Source organism: Eublepharis macularius, chromosome 4, assembly GCF_028583425.1.
Source record: "Eublepharis macularius isolate TG4126 chromosome 4, MPM_Emac_v1.0, whole genome shotgun sequence".
NCBI classification, from domain to species: domain Eukaryota; kingdom Metazoa; phylum Chordata; class Lepidosauria; order Squamata; family Eublepharidae; genus Eublepharis; species Eublepharis macularius.
This window is the reverse complement of record NC_072793.1, coordinates 154,362,458-154,378,581: the sequence shown is the minus strand read 5'-3', so window position 1 is coordinate 154,378,581 and position 16,124 is coordinate 154,362,458. Positions and strand designations below refer to the sequence as shown.

Sequence of the window (16,124 nt, the reverse complement as noted above, 5' to 3'; positions counted from 1 at the left end):
CTTCCTTGCGAACGACTGAGAAGGGCTCGGCTTCTTTATTCCATTGCTTTCCCCGCTGACTAGCAGCCGCCAGAGGGCCCTGGCAATCTACGAGGGCCGGCCGGCCGCGCTCTCTCTTTGTCTCTCGGAGCGCAGCCTTCCCCGGGATGAGTTTCCTGTCTCAGGCGCTTGCTGCATCCGGATCAGCGGGAGGGAGCTCGCATCCAAGTGGCCGCTGCTCCTTGGCGCGTCGCGGGGGCTCCGCGTCGCCTGAGCTGGGCGAGAGGCAAGGAGATCTGGACCCGCCGGCTGGCCTCCGCCTCGCCCTCTCGCCGCTGGACCCAGGTGGGGGCGCCTCCGGCCAAAGCGAGGAGGGGCTACGCCCAGGTGGCTATTTTTTGCGTCCCCAGCCATTCAGTCTCCGCGGGCGAGCCGAGCGCCCCCGGGGGATGGAGAGGGACGCGGCTGCCTCTCGTCGACGGGAGGGACGGAGCGCGAAGTGGGGGTTGCAGTTGCAACAGGAGAGCCCCAGAGAAGCCCAGCCCCACCTCCCCGGTGCAGACTGTCGCCCGGGTCCCAAGAGGGGAGGCGGCCTTGGAGGCTCCGTTTCCTGCTCTGCCCCTTGTTATCTAGGGGGTGGGGGATCGGCGGAGGCAACGCCGGCCCTCCCCCTGCAGGTGGTTCTCTCCACTGCCAGGCTCGGAAGATTCTTCCCCCGGGGAAGAATTCCAGCAGGGAGGGGAGCAGGAGAGCCTTGGCTGGTGGAAAGAGGGCTGGGTTTCTATTGCAGGAATTGTGTAATCCAGCCCCCACCCCACCCCGACAGACACACCTTTTGCAAACCTCCAAGAAGCAGAGGGAGGGATCCTGCGTTCTGCCGTCTCTGGAAGACCCAAAGAGCCACAAGGCTCTGCGTGGTGCAGTTGTGTTAGAGAGCAGAGGGGCTTTTTCCTGAGAGGCTGCCCAGGATCCAAGCAGAGTTAATGCTTTTTCCTCTGGGATCCAGCCTCTCCCAAGGCACCTGGTAGGAAGTCAGAGGAACAAGAGAAGAAAGTGTTGGCTGGTTGGATTGGTTGGTCACTTGTGTTTCTTGTGTTTTTATTTCCATTACATGGACAGCTGTGAAGCCGTTTGGGGAAGTAATGGCTGTCCAGGTGTAACGTGGCAAACCTTGAAGCAAAATAGTTGGATGGTGCAGGATACTCAGCTCCAAACTGTTGAATGAGCCTTCCATTGCCAGCTCGTCTACTTGGCATGTTCCACTGGCAGCCAGTGGTAGTTGAACCACGTTCTAACTCTGTGTTCATACTCGTGTCTGAAGAAGGGAGCTCTGACTCCCCAGTGCTTAGACTCTGAAAATCTTGTTGGTCTCTAAGGTGCAGTGGATTCACTGTTCTACTGCAGACCAGCATGGCTATCCACTCAAAACTACATGTGATAAGGGTGGCCTTTTCTGTACGAACCCCAGATGTGCTGGTTGAATCAATCCACTGTTAGGATGGGTTCTTGACCCCCTGTTTCTGTCGATATAATATGCAAGTTGTTGTTATGAAGAGCGCACACTGTTGTGGGTACCTTACGAATGGAAAGGAGGTGTTGAGGGGCTTAAGTGGACCTCGTCTTCCAAGGAAGGAGGACTTGTGGGTTGAGGCATTCAGAGAGGCATGTGGTACAGCCCTCTCATGGGCAAGATTGGAGGCAACTAGCAAATTTGCCTTTGACTCTTGCATTTCTCTGGGCAGTCTTGTTACAGACCCAGGAGGCAGAAGCAATTAATCCTCCGGACTCTACCCACACACATTCCCATCCGCAGCCAAAAGGGCTAGAGACTTTAAAAGTTGGGCTCCAAGAAAACTGGCTCCATGTAATAGGTTGCTTGTTCCAATATAGACTAGAGCCCTACCTTTATGCCTTTCTTGGGAAAGCCTTTAATGCCCATCTAGAATATCTGGATGTGGGTGGGGACCTTTGAGCAGCCCCTCGGGGTGGATTATCCCATTTGGCAGCCTGGAATTGTAGGAAGCTCTTCCATTAGATACCTGCTTGAGCACCTTTGCTGTGCAGATTTGGCCTTGAGCTCTTGTGGGTGTGCTGCTTCAGATATTTATTTATTGCATTTCTAGACCGCCCTCCCCATCAGGTGGGCTCAGGAGATAGGGCCACCTCCTTTGATCCGACAGGAGGCTGAACTGACTAGTTTGCCAAGAGGGGGTCACAAGCCCCAGTGTTACCATCTGGGTCTTTTGTCTGGAGGAGAGCCAAAGATGTTTTTGATCCTGTTTGCCAGTGCAGGAGACAACAACTCTCTGGGATAGCCCTGTCAGTCTACTGTGGCAAAACAAAACAGAAGTCCAGTGGCATCTTGAAGACTAACAGCATTTGTTCCAGTTAGAATAACAGACTCTGAAGCTACATGTGTTGAATTCAGCCCCAGTGATACTACTCCAGAGTACAGCTACCTGGAGGTCTGCAACATTATAGAGAGAAGAGAGAAATGGGTTTGTGTCACAGAGATTACTATGGAAATGGTTTGTCTTCTGTGGAAACCTTTTATTGGGAATGCAGATTAAATGCAATCAGTGTATGGAGGTTTTATTGGCTCTGTGTGTGCGCGCACATGCGCCTGCATGCACTTCACAAAAGAGTTATTTAAAAGCAAATTTCAGATGGGTAGCTGGATCGCTCTGCAGTAGAACAGGAAGATACGAGTCGAATAGCACATTAAATACCAACAAGATGTTCAGGTTAGAACTTTTTGAGAGTCAAAGCACCCTGCGTCAGAATTTAAAAGCAAGTGGTGCAGAAGCACCTTACTATACCCCATTTGTGACTTTCTCTCCTTGCTGTGTGCGTGCCTGCAAAACTACCCTCTGGCTTACAATACAATCTTAAAAAGTTACACTTTTCCATGTCCACTGACTTGAAAGGGGTAACAATACTTAGGATGGCATGGCACTGCTAATTTCTTCTGATGTGCCTATGAAACTTCTGCTGTGTCTGGGTGTCAGTGCTTTGAGAGTGCTTTGGTTGCTCAGTGCTTGCTCACATTACCTCCTTGGAGTACAATTTCCCAGTAAGAAAGAATTAGAAAAGTAGACTGTAAAAGATAATAAATAAAAATGGGCTGACTTTTGTAATGTGGTTTTTCCTTTGTGGCCAGTTTAGTACGGTTTTGATCTCCTACCTTTGGAAATTCCTGGAGATGGGCGGGGGGGGGGGGGCAAGGCCTGGGAAGGGCAGGGACCTCAGGGGGTATGTGATGCCATAGAGTCCCCCACCTGAAGCTGCCATTTCCTGCACGGGAACTGATCTCTGTAGTCTGGACAGCAGTTGTAATTCTGGAAGAACCCCAGGCCCCATGTGAAGATGGACTAACAACTGGCCTTTTACATGTGGCCTCTGAAATGCATCCCTTGCCAGCCTTAATTTGAATCAGGACTAAAATTTTCATCAGGGGAATAGAACTTTACTGCCTCTTCCCCTTCTCCTTCTCAAGCTTGTGCGACTGTGTTTAAAGACCCCTGGAAGAGTGAGGAAGGGAGGGGCATTAGATGTTCTGGCTGCTCGGCAGGGGACGAGGCAGAAGTGCTGGGTGCTGCTGCCCCGTGCCCCCAAAATCTGCTCCCAAGACCACTACTTCACCTTATTATAGCACTGTCTCTGGTTCCGACAGGCATGCAGCAGTTCCCTAGATATGAACCTCCTATTCTGCCCTATAACACTGTGTCAGATTTGCTACAGGAAATCGGTGTGGAGAACTGCAAAGCCAAAAGACACACCCCAGCAGTGGAGCCACCTTAGTCTGGTACAGCCAACACAATCCTGTGGCACCTTAAAGACTAATACATTTCATTGTGGCATGAGAGCTGTTATGGAGCAGAGCCTTGACTTTGCCAGATGCATGACGAGAGCCATTCCCACCAGTAGCCTCTGTAATTTGGGATGGCAGGAGTACCCTGCTGGATCAGGCTGAATATCTATTCAGCCAGCCAGGCGCTTCAGGAAACCCACAAGTGAGATTTGAAGGTTTGCTGTTGCCGCCTAGTGTTCAGAGGTACACTGCCTTTGGAAATGGAGGTTCCATCACAGTTAATAGCTAGTGATAGATCGGTCTTCCCTTCTCACCCCGTCGTTTCATTGGGTGGAGGAGTTTGTACTCTGTTTCCTGAGTCCTGAACTACCTACATGTCAATTTCATTAGTTGTCGTACTGTTAGAGGAAAAAATGTATTTCTCGATACCATTCATAATTGTATAAGCTTCTCTTTCTCCCAGTTACCTCCTCCCTAATTTAACTGTAAACTTTTGTGCTTTTCCTGGTTGATCATTTTGTTTGGCCTTTTCTTTAACTTTTCCATTTCTGCAGTTTTGTTTTTCGATGGGGCAACCGGAACGGTACACAGGAGTCCGGCTGCAGCCATAACATACTTAAACGAAGGCATCATCGGGCTAACAGTTTTATTCTCAATTCACTGCCAGGATTGCTGACTACTGCCAATAACATATCAAGTTGACATTTTCACTGAGAGCTCACAATCTGAAGTTATCTGAGCTGGTGCTGAGGTTTTTACAACCAAATCAACATGCACGCAAACCGAGATGAATGCAGCACTTCACTGGTTTCTCTGCATGCTGACCCTATTGTTAGATAGACGGAAATCCAGCAAAGAATTCAGGGAAGGTATTTCCCTACTTTCTTGGAGTTTGTCCCCCTTTGTGATAGTTAGGGATGCCTCGCAAATCAATTGCATCACAGGACAAGGGTGTGAATAGCAATGAGGAATCGGGTAAAATCGCCTCTTCCGCTGGTGTAAGCTGCAAGTAGGTGAAAAGGACGATTTTATCCAAGCTGCTTGGGCAAGAGGAAGGTGGGGAAAGACCAGTTCCGCCTCCTTTAAGGATTCTTGTTCAAGATGAACCCTTTTATTTATGCCAGAGTGACCGTATGGACCTCTGGGCTTGCTGAACATCAGCTACCGCACTCAATGCTGTTTGGCCTTGAATTTCCACTAATCCTCAATTCACATATTCGTCTTATTTGATGGTCAGCTAGGGTGGAACACTTGTATACTGACCAGTCTTGCAAACATATAGGTGTCACTCCTGGAAAACCTTGTGTAAAGCACTAAGGGCTTGAATTCAGCATGCTGAACGTTCGTACCAGGTTCTGCACGAACTTGGTTGTTGAAGGAGAGAAGTTGAGCATACCCAGTTTGCAGGAAATGAGATTATAAGGGTACTGGATGTCTGATGAAATCACAGATGTTCAGTGCCTTGCCAGTGGTTCTTATCTCATTGGCCTCTCCCTATACATGCATAGATGGTATGTGACAGTAGGAAGCGGTTGCTTTGCAGATGGGGATTAGGTCCTGTAGCATCTGGAGTGACTGACTTCTGGGTTCTCTTGTTATCCTTGCAGGTGATGGCACAATGAAGGACACAAAAGGGAAGAGCCTACAAGAGGAGGAGGAGGACTTTGAACCTCAAGTTGAATTGCATTTTACCATCTTGGAAGAATCCGAAGGGGGCATTTCACAGGGAAAACTTTGGCACTGTGACATTAATGCTGAGCTGCAGCCAGACAGTTCGTTGGTGCCAGAACCAGACGATGAGTCCATTTACTCAGACCGGACACGGTCTCCCTCACCAGAACTGCAGAAAGTACTCCCAGCCCCTGACAGGGGGGCCCTAGAGAGAAGGGCAGAAAGCTATCCACAGCCAGGTCCCAAGCAGCAGGTTGAGCTGCATTTTACCATTCTGGAGGAGTCCGAAGGGGGCATTTCTGAGGGGAAACTCTGTGCGAGTGAGATTAACCCAGATGAGCCCCTGGAGATAGACTATCCCAAGCACCAATGGGACAGACCTGTTCAGCTCGCCCAGCCGTTGGCTGTGAAAAAGAATTCTCCCACAACCAAGAACGTGCTGGAGGGTGAATTGAAAGGGCAGGTTTCCCAGCAGGAAAGTCCAGATCAGCAAGTAGAAGTCCATTTTACTATCTTTGAAGATTCCGGAGAAGCCAGTCTTTCCCACAGTCTTGAAGATTATTCTGTCTGGGAGAGCCCGGTCAAACCTGACATGTATCAGGGAGACTATCCAAAAGAGGACTGGGATGCCTCTATTGACAGCCTAGGTGAGGTCTTTGAATCTTCTTTCCAGCAGCAATTCTATTCGGGGGGCAGAATGTACCCCTGTACCGAGTGCGGGCGAGTCTTCAACCGGAAGTCGACTTTGACGCGACACTGGAGAACCCACACGGGAGAGAAGCCTTATTCATGCCCCGACTGTGGGCGGAGCTTCAGTCTGAACCTGAACCTCCTTACCCATCAAATGACCCACACAGGAGAAAAACCCTACAAGTGCCCAGATTGTGGACAAAGCTTCACCCGTAGTACAAGTGTCACCAGGCACCAGAGGAGCCACCAGGAGGAAAGTCCTTACAAAAATGACATCTGGGAGGAAAGTTTCCCGTACAACTACCCAGTCCCCTTTCCCTATCCGATGCCTCCAATGGAGGAGAAATCCTATGTATGCCCAGATTGCGGAGAGACCTTCACACACAGCGGGAGCCTCAACAGGCACCTGCGTATGCACAGAGGGGAGAGGCCTTATAAATGTGTTGTGTGTGGGGAGGGCTTCTGTTCCATGTCAAAGCTTTACAGGCACGAGAGGATCCACATGGTGGATAAGCCCTACCACTGTGAAATCTGTGGGAAAAGCTTTGCTGTCAAGTCAACTCTGACCAGGCATCAGATGCTCCACCAGGCCGAGAGGCCCTACATGTGTTCTCACTGTGAGAAGGGCTATGTGCAGAGGAGCCACTTGGCCAGGCATCACCACAAAGCGCACCCTGAGGTGCCCTTTAACCCTGTTAAAGCAAACAGTATGCCTGCCACCATTCTGGATTCTGACAACCTAGTTACTTATTTCTGGGGGGACGAGGAAATGGACATTCCCCCGGAGCCTATCCCAACTCAGTTGATCTACTCTGGAGCAGACTGCTGAAGGGACTTTAGCCTAGCCTGGAGCTACAGCTGCCCCACAAGAGAAGCGCCTTGGTCCCCAATCTCTTGTGCTCTTGTCTTTTTAACTCTCAGAAATGCTGGCATGTTTTGTATAGATTCTGGGAGCCCCAGATGGATTTTTACTGTGAGAAGGAAACTGTTTTTGTTGTGGACAGACGGTCTTGGTGCCAAGGAGCCTTCCTTGCCTGGCAACTCTCGTAACACTGATACACACATGTGAACACACACACATGAAGCTGCCTTATACTGAGTCAGATCCCTGGTCAGCATTGTCTACTCTGACTAGCCACAGCTCTCCAGGGTCCAGCTCTCCATAATCTCTTCCCTGCTTCTTTTAACTGGAGATGCCGGGGATTGAACTGGGACCTCCGGCATGCAAAGCAGATGCTCTCCCACTGAGCCACGATCCCTCCCTTGCACTGATACTTTCCCAAAAAGCAACCTCTTGAGAGGATGCTCTGATGTTGGAACCGCGCCTTCTCTGCATCCTGGTCCACTGCGGAGGCTCCAGCATCCTCACAGGCCAACCACCACAAAGAGCAGATCTGTGGGGGGGATGAGAAACTTGCTCCTGAATGAAACCTTCTCAGTGCTTCTTAATGGGAATAGAAGCCAAGTGCCATTTGTAATGGGGCAGCCTGTCGGCTGAGTAAACCTACCTTGCAAGGGAAGGGAGCACTGCCCCCTCTCTGTAGCAAAATGTCTAGAATAGGGAGATGCACGCAAGCTTGAGAGTTCTTTGTTTTTGTTTGTAAAAAGGGGGGAGTTTTGCTTGCTTTCTTTTTTCTAAAAAAAGGAAAACTATGCTGATTCTTGTTTTTATCAATATACTGGTGGCTGAACTCTTTAAAATATGAGTAAAGACATGGTGGCGAAAAAAGGTCCAGCAAACCAGCTTGTAGAATGTAAGAATAAAATTTCCAGGAGACAGGAGTCTTCCAGTGCTGTGGAAAGTGCTGGTGGTTCTCACAGAGTATGCCAAGCCCCACTATGGACTAGTTCAGTTCTACATGGTGCCTCCTGCTTTTCCATCACTTGATCTGAAAAGCACTTGTGTGTGTGGGGTGTGTGTGTGGAAATTTCTGCCTGTGGCGTGAAACTCATTCACATGGGCAGCTTATCATTTCATACTATAGTGGTCAAGGGGTTAACATGAATGTGTGAATCAGCTGTAAGGGTTTGGTGGACAGGGATGCTGCAAGGAATCTCGGGGGGAACAAGGATCTGGGACATGAGCTAACATACTGTGAGTAGTCTTACAGTGGCTTCACATATCGGTCATTCCAAAGGTAAAAGGAGGTCAGGTACGGACCATCACCACCTTTCCAGGTACATGAATTGCAGAAATGGGAATGTGCAGAGACTTCCTGCTGTATGTATACAAGTCAAGAAAGATATCCGATTGCCATTCTTACCGTGAGAGATCTGATGTTCCCGAAGGAGTGCTAGAAAATGTAGGAGGCCCCTCTTGCCTCCTACCACATCTTAAGAGCCCTTTCTCCATCTTCCTTTTAGTAGAGCTGTTGCTAGTTGATGTTTGTTGATCTTAAGGTACCTCTTGAGCAGGGCTTTTTTCTGGGAAAAGTGGTGGTGGAACTCAGTGGGTTGCCCTCGGAGAAAATGGTCACATGGCTGGTGGCCCCGCCCCCTGATCTCCAGACAGGGGAGTTTAGATTGCCCTCCGCGCTGCTAAACTCCCCTCTGTCTGGAGATCAGGGGGCAGGGCCACCAGCCATGTGACCATTTTCAAGAGGTTCTGGAACTCCTTTCCACCACATTCCCACTGAAAAAAAGCCCTGCTCTTGAGGTTAAAAGGAGCAGTATTAAAGGAATGGCAGGGGTCAGAGGAATGGCATTTTTAATGCTGCTTTTCATTTATCAGGTTTGGAACTGAGAATATCCTCTATTCGCATTAGCTTGTCAGGCACAAAATGACTAATGAATTCTAGTAGTGCCACAGAAAATATAGATGCAAAAGCATTACCATCTTCCATGACCTCGGGCTCCTTGCTGCTGCTAAGAAGGAGAAAATCTTCTGGGGGGTTTCACTCTGAAATGCAAAATATGTTCTGGATATAAACGGGAAGGAAAACAACCACCTTCGCTTTTTATTAAACTTAAGGGAGAGGAGACAAAGCCCTGCACATCTGTCCAGTGGCAGAGCATCGTGCAATTCTCCCTAAATCAAGAATTCCAGCCCCCATAGTGGAGGAGCAGCTGAGAGTTTCCAAAAAGCTGTGTAGTGACTAATAGTGCCATCCAAAGCAGAGTCATGCCCTATACTTAGGGTTGCACTCCCATGTTCCCTAACCCCCTGCCCATGAGAATGGCTCCCCTTGGGTGGAGCAGCATGGCAGTGAGCTAAGAAACCCGTCCTGATCTGCTAGCACCAGAGAATCAAAGAAAGTACAGACCCAATCATTGGCCTGTGAGTGATCAGTGGGACCACCATTTCAGCACACTGGCATGCTCTCCGTCACTGCTGTGCAAAGAGCAGGGTAAGAACCTATTCTGAACCTGGGTTCAGTCAGATAGGACTCAAGTTGGAATCAAGAGCATAAAACCTGTGGGGTGGGTGCCCTGGGAAAGGAATGGTGGCCAAGCACCCAGCAGTGGGCTGGAGATGAGCCCAAGAGCATTGTCTGAGATAAATGATGAGAGGAAAAGAGCTCTCCGCTACTACATGGCAAGCCACGGCTGGCTAACTGCATTGTGGACTTGGATTTCTGGCTATGTGCACCTTTTTAAGGAGAAATGTGCCCCTTGAAAGCTGGGAAAGGAGCCACACATACTGTGCTTTTCAGCCACATAGCATCCCAGTGTGGGATATTTCCTGAGTATTGGCTTATTGTGCAGGAATCAACACATCCTCTTTTCTGTCCCCCCATCCAGTTTCCAAGGAACACACCATTGCTTGCTGCTGTAAAGTAAAATGTTTTCAGGAAAAGGCAAGCAAGCTGTTTTATTCCACAGCACAGTTCTGTTCATGGGCCTAACATTGTGATAGCATCCGACAACTTAGCTGTTAGCATTAAAGGCTTCTTGCATTTAGGCCATCTAGTTAGGCCTGTCACTTTCAATTTCCTAGGCATTTTTTCAATAGGTGCTGCAAGTTATCATTTACCATTGGTGGTGCTAAGTTAATTTCATCTCGGTTGACTCAGGGTAAATCATACTGTGGTCAAATGGGGACCAGAGGTTAAGTAAAGCCTGGGAAAAGAAAGTGGCATAAAGCTGAGAGTGAGGCTTTTGACAGCGTGACAAACGGAATCTGAATTTGTCTTATTAATTGCCCTGACAGAAGGTACAGCTAAAGCCAGAATAGTTTCCCTGCCTTAACTGCTTTGTGTGTTTGATCCCTGCCCAATGTACTCTTGAGATGGCTGAGAAAATCACCACACCTTTGGTCAAAGAGGCCGTTTGTCTTACTAGGCGTTCAACAGAAGCAGGTGGCTCCGCTTCAGAATAGTGGTAGAAATGGGGAAAGGGTTGGCCTTGCTGTTAGGGTGAGAAAAGCTACGTTAAGTCTGAAAGAAGCCAGAACTAAACACAAAAAGCAGCCGCAGAGTTAGAGATGCTTTCAGCCTCGGCCTTGGGTTTTAATATTTGGGAAAGGGTGAATTTATAAATATTTTAAATAAAAAGCTTTAGCTGCAGGTGACTTGTGCTACTGAGCTAAATCAAATACTGCAGGAATAAGCAGATTCCCCCACCTCACAGACCTCACAGTCTTTATTCATTGGTCACTACTGCAAGCTAATCTGACGGTGGCCAGAATTCCTTCCAGGTCTCGAAAAGGCCCAGCTCAGCTTAAGCCTGTCGTGGTTTTGCATTGTTCAGAGGCAACAAGATGGCAGCTTTCAAGCTAAATCCTATTCCGCGCGGCACTGAACCGCAGATGAATGTTGGCTGTAACGGCACCTCTGTGGGACTGCTGCCCAGAACACTGTGCAGGAGGCAGCTGTGCTTGCCAAGATATTTGACAACCTGAGGACCAACTCACAGGATTGCTTTTGGGGCTTATTTTCTCAGTTCCTACAAGATTTTTATTATATTTCGCTTCCTCCCCTGAATAGATTTGAACATATGAAGCTGCTTAAACCTGAGCAGGAGCGGTCTTAGTAATTCTGGGGCACTGGGCAAAAGTCCAGTGTTGGACCTCAAAATCACTGCAACTATCCCTTCTTTCCAGGCGAGCAAAGAAAGCCCTTGTCCCACATGAACCAGGTGGGAGCCAGCTGCCCGATCCTATAACAAACCTGGTGCAAGTGGATGCGGCTGAACCAGCTGTCTGAGCCCCGGAGTGGCTGTTACTGTAAGCAGGTGGCCCAAGACCTGGACTGGATGGGCGTGAACCATGGAAGCCTGCTGGGTTTTTTCCTGGCTCCATCAAGTGGGCTGAGGGCTTGGGTCAGCTGCACTTGTTGCCCATCGGCTAAGACCTTCCCTGAACCCGAGTTAGACTACTGGCCCTGTAAATGTTGAATTTATAGGTGACAAAATCTTTATATGGAAGTGTACTGCTTAAAGGGCCATGGATGTCCTCAAATAAGTAATAATGCTAGCATTGGGAGGGGGGGACTCACACTGTCATCGGGATGTATTTGAGAGAGAGTGATGGTCAACAAAAGCCAAACTAAGCCGTTTTAGCTATTTTAGCTTAGAATCGGCAGTTTTCCAGTCAGTCACAAGGAGGTGGGGCTCTTGAAAAATGGCATGGAGCGGGGAGAAAGGAGCCCCTTCTAATCCTTGTCCCCTCATCCCCATGCCACCGTTCCAAGCAGGATCGGCCCCTCCACAGCATTTTTAAAGCAAGAGAATTCCAGTGGTTAAACGGCTGCAGCCTCCTGGAGTTGTCTCCGAGGACGCTGGGTCCTCTAATTGTATCCTAATTCGTGTCAGCAGAGCCTGCAGTCATTTCAATATATTACTACTACAGGTTTTTATTATTTTTTTTTCTGTCTCTGTTCCCTTATGGAACTTGAAGCAGTACAGAAGGGCTCCTGGGTGGTCTCATATCCAGGCGCTGACCAAATTCAGATCTGCTCAGTATCACCAAGGTGGCTGTGCTAGATACCTTCCAGCCATACTCTGGGACTGTTTGGAAATTAAAGTCTGGTCTGATGACTTGATTTTTCTTTTCTTGACAAAGGCTTCTAACAGCTGCCCCGTTGAGCAGAAATTCACCAGCACCGCCTTGCATCGTCATTTCCCTGCTTACGGATGGTTGGATGGCGGGTGTTAAAAAGCACAGAGCCTCTGCCTAGAAACAAGGCGGCAATCCTATAAGGGGAATCCAGTGTGGTTGTAGTGGTTAGTGTGTTGGACCTGGATCCAGGAGACCCACGTTTGAATCCCCACTTTGTCAGAGAAACTTTCTGGAGTAAACTTTTGAGCCAGTCACTTGCTCTCACTACTTTACAGACAAAATGGAAGCGAGAACAAATTAAGCTCCTTTGGGGGAAAAAACAAGGTATAAACAAAGTAACTAAATAATGAGTGCTCACCCAGGAGAGTAGGAGACTCCCAGCTGTAAAAGTTCCCCCCCCCAAAAGATTTTCATCGCTTGCTCCATGGCAGAGCAAAAACAGCCAGCCTTCCTTGCTTATTCTGAGTATCTGGAAATAATTCCAAGCCATTCCCCCCCCCCCCCAATTTTCCCCATGAGGATTCTCTGCCTGTGGGTACATATATGCCATTACTTGGGGCCAAAAATGTATTTTTATTTATTAAAATTTCCCGGAATTTTCAACATGGGGGCGACAATTCTAGTTGGCTTACAAGTGGGTGTACCCGGGCTTGGGCCATTGTGGCTTGCTTTCAAGAACACAAATCTCTCCCAACTTTTTGAAATGCCTTATGGCAACCCCCACCTCCCCAATCTCATATCCAGTTGATTTTTGTGGGGTTGTTTTATGCCACGGGTACTTTTGTTCCAGAAAGAAAACTGTAAGCGGCGAGTGGCTGTCCTTTGGGGATCTTGTTTGCTAATGTACATGTGACAATGTCCCCAAAAGAGAAAGTTTTCTGTGTTCTGCTCCTTCCAAAAAGTGTAAGAGGGAGGAAGCATCCCAGAAAACTGGCAAATGAGGCAGAGCATTTCAAAAAGTTGGGAGAGATTTGTGTTCTTGAAAGCAAGCCACAATGGCCCAAGCCCGGGTACACCCACTTGTAAGCCAACTAGAATTGTCGCCCCCATGTTGAAAATTCCGGGAAATTTGAGAGGTGGAGCCTGGAGAAGGTGTGGTTTGTGGAGAGGGACAAACTCAGCAGAGTATATGCTATAGAGTCCACTCTCCAAAGCAGCCGTTTCTCTAGGGGAACTGATCTCTGTCAGCTGGAGATTTGTTGTCATTCCAGGAGATCTGGCACTACCTGGAGGTTGGCCACCCTAATTAGCCAATAATATATTTAACACTTTTCTATGCCACCTTTCCACCCAGCTTAGGGTCCTCAAGGCAACAAACCATTAAAACAAGATTTTGAAATATGTAGTATAAAAACAACAACAAAAACACATAACACTATGCTATATGCTTTTAATTCTGGTACGGCCATGTTAAATTTGCACTTCATGCCATTCACAGCCAGCTGATGCTGGTAACAGTCTGATGGGCAAGGCTTCCTTCCCGTTACCTTTCTCTTCTTCACGGCCACCGGAGTGTTCCCAGGCTGAGGTCACCAGAGAAAGGGATGTTGCCTTCTCTCTGCCACTGCTGTGGCCCTCTTTGCTCTGTTTCTATTTATTCAGCAGCTGACTTGATCCTGCTCTGGCAGCGGCTGCTTCTGTCTTAACTGTGGAGGAGGAGGAGGAAAAAGCACCTTTTCAGATCCACCTAGTTCTAACTAAGCACACACCTGTTTTCATCTGGATTCCTTTTCCTCCGCCAACATTCTGTAGCCTTTAAGCTTCTGACCTTTTACTGCAAGACCCCCCACATCGTAGGCAGAGGATTGCCTGCTTTGCCCTTACCTGTAACACTAATACACTAGCAATGCTAATTAAATAAGCAGAGCTCTGTTAATTAGTCTGCATGATTACTGGGATCACATAAGCAGGAGCCTTATGGGATCTTAAACTAGCAATTTTTCTTCTAGCATAAGGTTTTGTGGACTAAAGCTCCACTTCATCAGATATAATCAGTAGTTTCATACCGTCTGTCACACATACTTAGTAGTTTTAGTACATTGGTATCCCTTCCTCCAAGGACCTCAGAGTGGCAGACACAGTTCTCTCCCCATTTTATCCTCAGAACAACCCTGTGTGGTAGGTGCAGCTGAGAGTTCGTGACTGGCCCAAGGTCACCTGTGAGTTTCATGGCAAGCAGGGATTTCGTTGTGGACACCCCAAGCTTTATAGGCAAACAGCCTCAATGTCAACTTTTCGCATTAGACCAACTTTACTGCTTGTATTATACAGTCTCTCTATAAAATACTTCTGATGCATGTTCTTCACATGTTGGGAGATGTTAGCTGGGAAGCATAGTTTTAAAAGACAGAGCCAGCGGAGATTGCTCCAGAGGGGACGGATTCTCTCACAGTCTACCACCTCTGGCATGCCAGACTGTCTCCCCCTTCTGGAGCTTTTACCCTGCTGCCATTGCTGCTTAAGATTCTGAATTAACCAAGCCTCAGCAGGGCAAAGGCTGTTTGTTTCATCTCTGTGTTCAGATTTATATTTCTGTTCAGATTTATGCTTATTTTCAAACTGCTGCAACCCATACCCTATTTGTTCATTGAATATCCTAGCTGTTGTTCATATAACTTACACTGTGTAAGTTACCCTCCTTGGATCTCAGTAAGAAAGGCAGGCAATAAATAAATACATATGGGGGGGGCCTTCCTTAGTACAATACATTTCTCTGGGATATTTCTCTGTATCTCTTCCTTATGTTGCCTGGGCGCTACGTAGCTTGCTACAAGATATTTTCTGTGCTTCCATCCTGTTACTTTGTTATTTATTTGTTTATTTGTTTTATTTATTTATTTGCTTTATTTATACCCTGCCTTTCTCCCCAATGGGGACACAAAACAGCTGACATCACTTTCCCCTCCTCTATTTTATCCTTACAACAATCCTGTGAGGTAGGTTAGGCTAAAAGGATGTGACTGGCCCAAGGTCACCCAGCAAGCTTCCATGGCAGAGTGAGGATTTGAACCTGGGCCTTCTAGATCCTAGTCCAACACTCTAACCACTACATCATGCTGGTTATTGATCTAGTACTTTGCTGGAAAGGCATATTCTCGGTGGGTCAGCCTAGATGCTCTCAGGACATCCCTGAGTGGTGGCAGCCAGTTACTAGGATGCTTTCCAGGGAACTCTTGGTCCAAGGGAGATTCCCAGCAAGGAAAGCCACCTTACCCTCCTTCCTAACCATAGCAAAGGGCAAAACTAGACATTTGCTTTGTTGGAGAGTTGGCTCCAGGACCAACATCAGCACACAGTGAGGTGAGGCAGCTGCCATGCCCCGGGGCTTCTGTGGGTCCACTGCTGCTGATTCCCTACTCACACATCTCTGATTCCTGCACTCACACCCTTCTACTGCCTGCTTGTGCTTTGTCACTTCTGCTCCCAGCTGCACGTATGGCAATGTTCTGAGCCCAAAGAGGTTCTGCTTTATTTTTTAATAGGTATTCTCTACAGGCACTGTGGGGCTGTGGGAAACCCAGACCCAACTCTAAAAAAGCAAATGTCTCATTTGGCTCTTAGGCACAACTAAGGTTGCCAGCCTCCAGGTGGTGGCTGGAGATCTCTCGGAATTACAACTGATCTCCATGTGACAGAGATCAATTCCCCTGGAGAAAATGGCTGCTTTGGAGAGTGGACTGTATAGTATTATACCATTCAGAGGCCCCTCCCCTCCCCAAACCCCACCCTCTCCAGGCTCCACCCCCCAAATCTCCAGGCATTTCCCAACCTAGACCTGGCAACCCTGGGCACAACCTACCAAGTGCTTCCATACAACAAGCCCTGGTTTTGGTCGGTGGGTGTATTAAATCTTTCTGGTGATTGCTGCTGGGATTTATTGGAATGGGTTTTCCTATTTTTCTTCCCCTAAACCCTCTTAATGCCACATTGAACAAGGCCTAAAAGGACTTTACCATTTTTACCCAGCAGCCCTAG

At 48.2% G+C, this 16,124-nt stretch overlaps 1 protein-coding gene across 1 annotated transcript; it reads left to right on the top strand.

Moving 5' to 3' along the window:
- Positions 1 to 146: 146 nt before the first annotated feature.
- Positions 147 to 7,930, top strand: LOC129327671 (zinc finger protein 774-like). Its single transcript, XM_054976425.1, has 2 exons — positions 147 to 324; positions 5,398 to 7,930. The coding sequence occupies exons 1-2, from the start codon at positions 147 to 149 to the stop codon at positions 6,978 to 6,980; spliced, it is 1,761 nt and encodes a 586-aa protein (XP_054832400.1). The 3' UTR covers positions 6,981 to 7,930.
- Positions 7,931 to 16,124: the final 8,194 nt, after the last annotated feature.

What these genes read in the sequence shown, in the direction of transcription:
- LOC129327671 (XM_054976425.1), top strand. Translation starts at nt 147, where the DNA reads ATGAGTTTCCTGTCTCAGGCGCTTGCTGCATCCGGATCAGCGGGAGGG. An exon ending in CCTCTCGCCGCTGGACCCAG is followed by an intron (nt 325 to 5,397) that starts GTGGGGGCGCCT and finishes TTATCCTTGCAG; the next exon opens with GTGATGGCACAATGAAGGAC.